The sequence below is a fragment of the Chionomys nivalis genome, chromosome 7 (assembly GCF_950005125.1).
Source record: "Chionomys nivalis chromosome 7, mChiNiv1.1, whole genome shotgun sequence".
In the NCBI taxonomy this organism is placed as follows: domain Eukaryota; kingdom Metazoa; phylum Chordata; class Mammalia; order Rodentia; family Cricetidae; genus Chionomys; species Chionomys nivalis.
In genome coordinates, this window is record NC_080092.1 from 98,112,926 (window position 1) to 98,123,568 (window position 10,643).

The following is a 10,643-nucleotide window of genomic DNA, read 5'->3' on the forward strand; positions in this document are numbered from 1 at the left end:
CCTGAGCACTTAGGCTGGGCTTGGCGCCAGGGCATACCATAAAGGGAGGTGCCTGCCGTGAGAGCAGCAAGTTCAGAAATACTCCCAGCCGGGAGTAAGAGTGCAGGCCTTTAACCCCAGCCTTGTGCAGGTACCTCTGTGAGTTCAAGGCCAGCCTGGTCTACACGGTGAGTTTCAGGACAATCATAGCGACCTAGTGAGACCCTGCCTTGGAATAACAAAAAAGAAAAGAAATAACGCCAGGTTCTAGAGAGCCAGCAGCTAGGTGTTGTGGGGCCCTCCACATGTCACTATCACGCTCTCTGCTCTCCGGGGCGACTGCAGACGGCAGATAACGGGTTCCTCTACGATTGGGCGGGAAGGGGAGGAGAAGGGTGCAGGTAGGTACACGTGGTGCCCACCAAGCGCCTCTCACCTGTGCCCTCCCGCTCTGGTGCAGGAAGTGCACACAGAGGCAGAGGAAACTGCGGGGAAGGCGGGAGTGGGTGGAGGGGAGGAGACGCTGCCCCCTGAGGGAGGGGTACTGCCACGTGACCCCACCCCACTCCCTCACAGCCCTGTCTGGTCCAGAGCTGGTCGCTCGAGGGAGCTTCTTGGGGAGCTTGGTCCCTTGCCCCTTCGTGAACTGCCTGATGTGTGGAGAAAAAGACGGTGAGAGGGTAAAGAATTGAGGTCTCAGGGCTGGACCGAGTCTATGGCTTCCTCTGGGGTGGTTTGGGGGTTCCTCCTTTTCTCGCCGTTGGGGATGTAGCCACGCCTCCTATTCTGGGTCCCTTAACTAGACCAGAGCAGGAGGCTGGGCAAGTAAGAACACACAGAAGGGGCCCTAGCACATTCAGAGCTGGGGTGTTGCAGGAAGGGAGATTCCAAGAGCTGTTGGGGTTCAGGACAGAGGTGACTTCCTATCTGTCATCTACACATGAAAAAGAGTAGGGATTGTGTTTTTCCAAAGCTTAAGGTTTAAGGTTTGTGACAGTAAGCCTTCGCTTTTGCCGGCGGCTTCTCTCTCTCTCTCTCTCTCTCTCTCTCTCTCTCTCTCTCTCTCTCTCTCCCTGGAGACCCTTCAGCTTAAGATTTGTGACAGTCAGCCTTCGCTTTTGCCGGCGGCTTCTCTCTCTCTCTCTCTCTCTCTCTCTCTCTCTCTCTCTCTCTCTCTCTCTCTCTCGTCCTGGAGACCCTCATTTGACAGGCTGGGAGACCTAGGCCTTGGTCGGAGGTGGAGTGGGCTTCTTTTCACTTGGGCCAAGGCAGGGTCAAGGCGAAGCTCACCACCAGGCGCCCCTCGATCCTCCTGCGAGCAAGGATCGTGCTCGTCTGTCCCGCGCGCCCGCTGGGATGTTCCGCCAGTGGTCGGTGCAGTCAGGACCGGCCCCCCGACGGCCTGGATCCCTTGCGGCAGCTGAGGAGCTGTGGGAGGAAGAAGTGGAGCGGCTGTGCGCCTCCCGGGCGCCGGTACGGATGCTGCCCTACGCCATGGCCGACAGGCGCTTCATCCGGTAGATACTGGCTGAGCGGCGATAGGGGTGGGGGCAGCCCCCGAGGACGTACCTGTCAGATGGATGACTCAAGGGCGCCCCCATCACCTCGCTCCCCTAGGGATCTGCGGGAGCCCGAGGGGGTGAAGACCTCCTGCCGACAGCGGTGGTGTCGCAGAGGGCAGATGGCCCGACAGCACCTCAGGGAGGCAGCGCAGAAGCTGGCTCATGGCTTCGGGCTTTGGGAGGGAGCACTCTACGAGATTGGGGGTAGGATCCTACACCGACCCTCACATCCCACCTCCCTAGTCAGCCCCTCCATCCTTGTAAGTCCCCTCAAATTCCTCCCGTGCACACCTTGATGGGTGTCAGCTCTCAGAGTGTTATTGGAGATACTGCACGGAAACCCCAACATTGCATTGCCATGGGAGTCTCACACAGCCCTGGGAGTCTCCGCATGGGGCCTGTCCCTCCTGACTTTTCTCCCATAGGCCTCTTCGGGACCGGGATCCAGTCATACTTCACTTTCCTTCGCTTCCTGCTGCTGCTCAACCTGCTGACCCTGCTGATGACCGCCAGTTTCATCCTGCTGCCCCTGGTGTGGCTCCGCCACCCTGAGCCAGGCCCTGCCTTGAAACTGAGTGAGTGTTGGGATTGCCCTGACCCTGTGCACCTAAGCCTGGGCATGCTGCGTGGGCTAGCCTTGGACTCTGCTTGACAGCACCTTCTGCACATACAGCCTCAGTGTTAGGCAGATGCAGTGGAGTTGGAAGGTTGAGTGTCACGTGTGTCTGGGGGACCCTGTTCTGTTGGTCCCCTCTTCCTACTCAGCAGGCCTCCAGTGCTCCGGCAGCCACCCGTCCCTGAGCGGCATTCCGAAGTTCCACAACCCACTTTGGAATATTTTAACTGGCAGGGTAAGTGGGGTCTCTGCTGTCTGTATGGCTGTGCTCTAGGGCATCTGGGAGATGCTAGTCAGAAAGGACCCCTGATCCTCAAGAGACATTTTGGCTTTTTTTTTTTTTTTTTTTTTTTTTTTTGGTTTTTCGAGACAGGGTTTCTCTGTAGCTTTGGAGCCTGTCCTGGAACTAGCTCTTGTAGACCAGGCTGACCTCGAACTCACAGAGATCCGCCTGCCTCTGCCTCCCAAGTGCTGGGATTAAAGGCGTGCGCCACCACCGCCCGGCGACATTTTGGCTTTTAAGGGAGAGTCTTACACAGAATGGCCAGGCCAGATATAGGGACATAATGACATGGGCCCATGAGCAGCTTGGAGCAAGAGACAAATGGGAAAAGTGTCCAGACCTCTGAGATAAACACACACACACACACCAATTCCTGGAGGCCACTGAAGTCCTGGACCCAAATCTGTATGACCTGAGCAAGTCACCTAGCTTCTTTTAGTGCCTGTAAAGTAAGGATACAGGCACAGTCGTAAATACCTGCAAACACAACACTTGGGGGGCTGAGGCAGGAGGATCACACACTCAAGGTCAGCCTGGGCTACATAGGGAGATCTTGTCCTTCCTTGTAGGACAAGCACTCAGAACAGGGCCCAACAGTCCACCTGCGTTCACATGCCCTCGCTGTGTCCCCAGGCCTTCAACAGCACCTATCTCTTCTATGGTGCCTACCGGGCAGAGCCAGAGCACAGCTCAGCATACAGCATCCGCCTGGCCTACCTCCTCACCCCAATGGCTTGCCTGCTCCTCTGCTTCTGCGGGACACTGCAGCGGTGAGGAAAGACCCCACGTCTCCTACAGGCCTCCATCTTTGGCCATCCTTCCCGGGGCAAAGCTGGCAGACAAATAGATCCCTGTGCAACGAGGCTCACCTGGCCTCCAGCCCACCTCCCGTACCATGAGGCGGGTGCCGAGCTACAGGGATCCCTGCACCGGCTTTCTGAGGCCTGAATCCCAGCCAAGCCACAGCCAAGCCAGAGCCAAGGGTGGAAAGTGGAGGAACTCCCACAGCAATCCTTCTTCTGTCCCCCAGGATGGTACAGGGACTGCCACAGCAGCCACTCCTGGGCCAGGGCTACAGGGCACCCCTCAGCGCCAAAGTCTTCTCATCCTGGGACTTCTGCATCCGGGTGTGGGAAGCTGCCACCATCAAGAAACATGAAATCAGCAATGAACTGAAGGTGTGTGGGAGGCAGAGTGTGTGTGTATGTTTGTGTGCGTGTCTGTGTGTGCGTATCTGTGTCTGTGTGTGTGCATGTGTCTGTGTGTGTGTTGTGATGAAAGTGGCGGGTGAGGGGCTGCGCAACCGTGAACAGGAGTGGCCAGATGACTGTGTGAACCAGCTGTGTAGGAGAACATGCAAATGCTGTAAGAATGTGTGAGCCAGGCCTAGTGGTAATCCTTGTACTTGGGAGGTGGAGGCAGGGGGGGGATCACTGTGAATTCAAGGTCAGCCTGAAAGCCTGAATTACTTGACAAGCTCTAGGTCAGTCAAGGATACATAGTGAGACCCTGACAGAAAACAGATAAATATGTAAATATGTCTAGATATGATGTATATGTCTGTGACCCTAGCACTCAGGAAGCTGAGGCAGAAGGATTGCCATGAGTTCGTCACTAATCTAAGCTACAGTTGTATAAGTGCCAGACCAGCCAAGATTGTGAGAGAAGACAAGGGGTTGGCAGGACGGCCCTTCAGATAAGATGGCCCTGTTCTGAAGCCTGCTGACTTGCAGTTTCTCTATGGATCCTACAGGTTGTGCCATGACCTCCATGTGTGCACCATGGCATGCACACACACACACACACACACAGTGTAAAAAACCCAGCTACAAAAGGTAGGTGTGTGTGTGTAAAATGCTTCAGCGCCCCTCCCCCCTGCCCTCAGGTGGAGCTGGAAGAGGGCCGTCGCCTGGAGCTGGCTCAACAGCAGACCCGCACCCAGAAGGCCTGCCACCTGCTCACCTATCTGCGTACCAATGTCCTCATTGCACTCCTAGTGGTTGGAGCCATCAGCGCCATCTTCTGGGCCACCAAGTACTCACAGGACAACAAGGAGGTGTGGGACAGTATATTCCTTCCTTTTTAAAAAAGATCTGTTTATTATGCCTTTTTAATTAACTTATTTATGTGCATTGATATTTGGCCTGTATGTATGAAAAAGTATGAGGGTGTTAGATCCCCTGGAACTGGGGTTAAAGACAGTTGTGAGCTGCCGTGTGGGTGCTGGGAATTGAACTCAGGAAGAGCAGCCAGTGCTCCTAACCTCTGAGTCATCTCTCTAGACCCCATGTTTTCCTCTCCTTATGGTTCGCTTTCTTGCTTTCCTGTTTTGAACCGTGAGAGGAGACAGGTGATCCCACTTTGCAGACAAGAAAACTGAGGCTCAGGCCAAGGCCCTGCGCGTGAGCTGCGCTCGCAGACCCCTGACCACCCCTCCTGCTCCCGACAGGAGTCCCTTTTCCTGGTGCTGCAGTACCTGCCCCCTGGAGTCATTGCCCTGGTCAACTTCCTGGGTCCCCAACTGTTCACGGTGCTGATCCAGCTGGAGAACTTCCCTCCCAGCACTGAGGTCAACCTCACCCTAATCTGGTGAGTACCCAGAGTTGCAGCGTCGCGGTCCGTAGGAGTCCTGAACCGGGAGACTCTCATATTTACTATTACTCCAAAGGGGTGGGGTGGACAGCACTTCTAGGAAATTCAGTCTCAGGTCCCAAACCTGAGGCTTCCCCAGAAGGGAACAGAGGGCCGTTCGGAGGGGTGGGGATGCTGTTTGGTCAGCTGTGAAGACATGCAAAGTCTAGCAATTTGAGACACAGCTCCTGTGAACCTGGAGGGCTGGGTTCCTTCCCTTGATGACCGTCGCTCACTGCCGAGGTGTCCTGGCCAAGGTTGCTCTCATCCTCCTAGCTCTGTCACTGCGTCCCGATTCCACTGCAAGTCCCTCTCTGAGCATTCCCCACGGGACCTCCGTGTGCCTTGCCTGCTTCACTAGTGCCTCTCTCCTCTCACCTCTCTGGGTCTTGCCTTCCTTCCCCCTCTGCTTCCCTCGTGGTCAATTCTGATTTGCTTTGAAACGTACATGGAAAACAACTCCAAACGGTGCCAGGCACCGTGGCATAGCCCTAGCACTTGAGGGGCAGAGGCAGGGGGGATCATAAGCTCAAAGCTAACCTGGGCTACGCAGCAAGAAGCTGTCAAAACCATCAAAATCTTAAGGACTGGCAGGATGGCTCGGTGTAGAAAAGCACATGCCATGCAGCCTGGCAATCTGGGCTTGGATCCCTGGAACACATGTACAAAGCCAGATGTGGTGGCACACATCTGTAACCACAGCACTCCTTTGTTGAGATGGGAGAGAGACAGGAGAATCAGCTGAAAACTCTTGGGCCAGCAAACCTGGAGTACACAATGCAGCCGTGGAAAACAGAAGCTAGGTGTGGTGACGCACGCCTTTAATCCCAGCACTCGGAAGACAGAGGCAGGTGGATCTCTGTGAGTTCGAGGCCAGCCTGGTCTACAGAGAAAGTTCCAGGACAGGCAGAGATACACAGAGAAACCATGTCTCAAAGAACAAAAAAAAAAAAAAAAAATGAAAGAAAGGGAAGAAAAGAAAGAGGAAAAAGAAAACTTGCCTTAAGATTTTGTCTGTTGTTTTTTGAGACAGGGTCTCACTATGTAGACCAGGCTGGCCTCGAACTCACAGAGATCCTCCTGCCTCTGCCTCCCAAGTGCTGGGATTAAAGATCTGTGCCACCACTATACCAGACTTACCTTGTTCTTGTTGTTGTTGTTGTTTAAGAAAGAAAAATAGCCTTTAATCCCAGCACTCGGGGGGCAGAGGCAGGCGGATCTCGTGAGTTTGAGGCCAGCCTGGTCTACAAGAGCTAGTTCCAGGACAGGTTTCAAAGTTACAGAAAAACCCTGTCTCTAAAAAACAAAACAAAACAAAAAGAAAGAAAAACAAAGGTATTCCAAAGGGTAAAAGATTAAGAAATAAGCACCCAGCTACCCTTGCCCCTCAGCCCCTGTTGAACTGGAGACCCTCTGTCCCCAGCTGTTCTATCCACACATACATTGTAATTGTTCAAGTTACAGGTGTGTGATGGCTTCAGGCCATCAGACCGGTGTGGCCCTGACATATGAAGAAGCTACACATGGCATTTGTTACTGAAGCATAAGACACTGAGCAGTGGGACTGGAAGATAGCGTAGCCATGAAGTGTGTGCTTGGCTTGAAAGAGGGGCCAGAATTCAGCTCCAGCAACCATGTAAAAGCTGGGTGTGGTGGCACATGCTCATCAACCCCACATCCCATGCCAGTGTTGCGGTGGGTGAGATGGGTAGCTGCACACTGGCCAGTCTGACTTGAAACACTAAGCTTCAGGTTCAGCAAAAGACCCTGCCTCAAATAAAGTGGAGGCTGGAGACCAGGTCCAAGTCTCCCAGAAGTCTCCAGTCCCATTCCCAGCACCCACATGGTGCTCCCAACAGCCTGTAACCCTGACTCTGAGGAGTTCCAGTGCCTCTGGCCATCATTGACAACATATTCATGGGCACACACACACACCCCAGACATAGAACACACAGTTTTAAAAATAAAAAGAGCAATCTGGAGTCAGAGACAGGCAGGTCTCTATGAGTTTGAGGCCAACTGGGTTCACAGCACAAGTCCCAGGCCAGCCCGGGCCACATAGGGAGACCCTGTCTCAAAGAAATAAACAGACAAAAAATAAACTGTTTAAAATGTAAGTAGACAGCAACAGAGGGAGACACCTAATGTCAAGCTCGGGGCTCCACATGCATGTGAGTGTACTCAACACAGACACAGAGGGAGAGAGAGAGACCAGGTATGGTGGTGCATGCCTTTAATACCAGCGCTCACAGGCAGACAGACCTCTGCAACTTTGAGGCTACCCTGGACTACATAGTGAGTTCCTGGTCAGCCAGGGCTACAAAGTAAACAATAAGGAAGAGGAAGGTGTCTCCTGAACTGAGGCTCTGAGGACCCAGGAAGGCGTAGACTTTCTCCTGCAGGACCATAAATAAACCATAAATCTGGCAGCAGGAAGAACTGACTGGGACAGTATTTCCCACACTGACTTAGAGGCAGGATCCATTCCCCATGAACCATGTAGAGTCAGGCTTGAGGAACTCATTTTGAAAAACACCGGCGGAAGATGAAGCAGGCTGGAAGGAGGCGGGGTTGAGCCGCCAGGTCTCAGACACCAGGCATTCTATGACCACCCACCTCTGATGCATCCCCTGCCCTCCCTCAGGTGCGTGGTACTGAAGCTGGCCAGCCTGGGGATGTTCTCCTTCTCGCTGGGTCAGACTGTGCTGTGCATAGGCAGAAACAAGACCAGCTGCGAGACCTACGGCTACAACGCCTGCGAATACCAGGTGGCCACCCATTCTTCCCCCACAAAGTCCCACCTCAAACTCGGGAGTCCGGTCCCTTTCAGTCCTTGTTCTTGCCCGGATCTCGCTTTTGTGAGTAGCTGGAGGCGGAGCTGCCATACCATGGCGTGCCCCCAGGGGGCGCCCTGCACCACACCCCAGAGGTGCATAGCTCTCCTGGCTTTGGGAGTTCACCCCAGCCACCAACCCACCCCAACCCTGACAAGCGGTGGTTGCGGGAAGAGAGTTGGGAGGAACGTGGGAATAGTCATGGGTCTCTTTCCTCTGCACTCCAGTGCTGGGAGAACTCCGTGGGTGAAGAGTTATATAAATTAATCATCTTCAACTTCCTGCTCACCGTGGCCTTCGCCTTCCTGGTCAGCCTGCCTCGGAGGTGAGCTACATGGGGGGGCACCGCAGGGGACAGCTAGAGGCCACTGCTAAGCGTGAGCCAGGTCTGTCCCCATGAGTAAGGGTGCAGGATGCGATGGCCCATAGGGAAGACCCGCATGGCTCGCATACCCTTCCCGCCCCGGGAGTGGACCCAGATCATACCCCATCCTGCACTCCCACCCCAGGCTGTTAGTGGAACGCTTCTCAGGCTGGTTCTGGACTTGGCTGGACCGGGAGGAGTTCCTGGTGCCCAAGAATGTGCTGGACATCGTGGCTGCGCAGACCGTCACCTGGATGGGCCTCTTCTACTGCCCCCTGCTGCCGCTCCTCAACAGTGTCTTCCTCTTTCTCACCTTCTACATCAAGAAGGTGGGAGCTTGGGACAGGCACCCGTAGGGCTGCTGCATCCTGATTTTGCCTTCCCTTCCCGGGACCTCAGACTCCATGGTCCACAAAACACCCTGGTAAGTCCTGTCATCTCGCCCACCTCCAGTACACCCTCCTGAGGAACTCCAGGGCGTCCCCAAGGCTGTTCCGAGCCTCCAGTTCCACCTTCTTCTTCCAACTGGTGTTGCTCCTGGGCTTGCTCTTGGCTGCGGTCCCTCTGGCCTACGTGATCAGCAGGTGATGGGGGCTGGCGGCTGGGAGGCTGGTCCAGCAACTCCTACCCCAGACCCTCACAAACCTGTCCGTTCCTATCTCTCCAGCACCCACTCCTCCTGGGACTGTGGCCTCTTCACCAACTATTCAGCCCCCTGGCAGGTGGTGCCAGAACTGGTGACCCTCCAGCTCCCACTTCCTGGCCAGCGTGCCCTCCGGTACCTCAGCTCCCACGCCTTCAGCTTCCCTCTCCTCATTCTGCTCAGGTGAGTCCAGACAGCAGGGACCAAGGGAAAAATCCAGTTTGCTTTCCTTCCCCAGGGGTGGTGTACACCTGGGCATCTCCAGACAGTGTCCTGGGGTGCAGGAACCAGGGAAACTGGCTCCAAGACAGGTGACCTGAGGGCATACTGTAGGCCTTCTGGGCTGCTAGGACGCCATGAGGACTGCATGGCCCCTGGCGAAGCAGCCTCACCATGCTGGCGCTCTTAGAGCGAGGGAGGGGCTGTGGGAAGAAGGGGAGAGCTTTGGGACTGAAAGGGTAGATCCGGCACTCGGGAGGCTGAGGCAGGAGGATGGCTGTGAATTTGAGGCCACCCTGCTTACAGAGTGAGCTCCAGGACAGCCTGGGCTTCATGGCAAGACCCTGTCTCGAAGATAGAGAATGGGGGACAGGGAAGGAAGTCAGGCAGCGACGACTGTGGCCTGGAAGGTGACTGACCTGCACTTCTGTCTGCTTTAAGCCTCGTCCTGACCGTGTGCGTTTCCCAGTCCCGGGCGAACGCCAGAGCTATCCAAGGGCTGCGGAAGCAGCTGGTGTGGGTGAGTTACTGCGCTTCTGACAAACCCTTGAGGAGTACGTAGCTTGACTGGCAGCCCACTTCGGTGGAGGCGTGGCCTTGGGTCTAAGCGGAGCCTTGGGTTGTGGGCGTGGTCTGGAGCGGGGCTGGGACTGTTGGAGGCGGGGCCGTGGTGCTGCCTGGTCCTAAATTAGGGGCCGGGCTTCGAGGTGGCCTCCGGCTGCACTGAGAACATCCTCAGACTGCGTTGTGGGCGTGGCTTCTGGCTACGGTTTGCTTCAAGCTAACAGCTGGTTCCTTAATTTTTCCCCGCAGCAGGTCCAGGAGAAGTGGCACCTGGTGGACGACTTGTCGCGGCTGCTGCCCGAGCTGAGCCCGGAGCCCGAGTCCCCTCGCCCTCGCTCTCGAGCTTCGCGTCCGCGGTCCTTCTGCCCAGGATTCCCGTGCCCAGGTTCACCCGGCCCCAGGACACCCCGTCTGGGACCCTCCACCAGGCTGAGCTCCTCGAGCTCCGGAGCCCGCAGTGCCTCGGTTCCTGTCTCCAGATTTCACTTCCCTAGCCGCACAGAGATGTAGCACCGATCGCCCCACAGCCCACCCCACCCCCGGTTCTGCCACAGCTTCCTCCAGCGCCCCCACTCCCATCCGTTACCCGAGGATCCCTAGTCTGAGGAGCCACTGCCTACAGCTGGCCCCAGGCTTCATCCTCAGGTCAGCAGGAAGAACATGAGAATGTCTACCTCTATTTTATTTTGTCTTATCCCTTCAGATGTTTTATTGAGTGTTTTATAGTGTACATAATGGTATGTATATCAACTCATGTATAAAATTTATGTACTTTTTTTAGAAGCATTCAAATTTCTTAGGAAGGGGTTCTCAGAAGTGTTTGTATACTTCTCTCCATGACGCTGCAAGCCCTGGTCTGGAACAGGCTTCAGGGCACTGAGGGCTCTTCCATGCCCCCCACATTGTACCACCCATCTGTGCTCAGCAAGTGGCCAGGCCTGAGCTTGA

General features: G+C 55.3%; 1 protein-coding gene across 2 annotated transcripts; it reads left to right on the forward strand.

The window, feature by feature from the left end:
* Positions 1-565: 565 nt before the first annotated feature.
* On the forward strand, positions 566-10,443 carry Tmc8 (transmembrane channel like 8). 2 transcript variants are annotated; one of them, XM_057775180.1, is made up of 16 exons: positions 566-659; positions 1,252-1,496; positions 1,597-1,745; positions 1,967-2,116; positions 2,307-2,392; positions 3,074-3,210; positions 3,471-3,618; positions 4,326-4,496; positions 4,890-5,029; positions 7,716-7,839; positions 8,133-8,230; positions 8,415-8,598; positions 8,723-8,853; positions 8,937-9,095; positions 9,573-9,651; positions 9,945-10,443. In XM_057775180.1, the coding sequence occupies exons 1-16, from the start codon at positions 633-635 to the stop codon at positions 10,203-10,205; spliced, it is 2,289 nt and encodes a 762-aa protein (XP_057631163.1). In that variant the 5' UTR covers positions 566-632; the 3' UTR covers positions 10,206-10,443. The 2 variants fall into 2 exon arrangements, with proteins under 2 accessions (XP_057631163.1, XP_057631162.1); XM_057775179.1 differs by lacking the exons at positions 566-659; positions 1,252-1,496 and having other exon boundaries at positions 1,615-1,745; positions 9,948-10,443.
* The last annotated feature ends 200 nt before the right edge of the window (positions 10,444-10,643 follow it).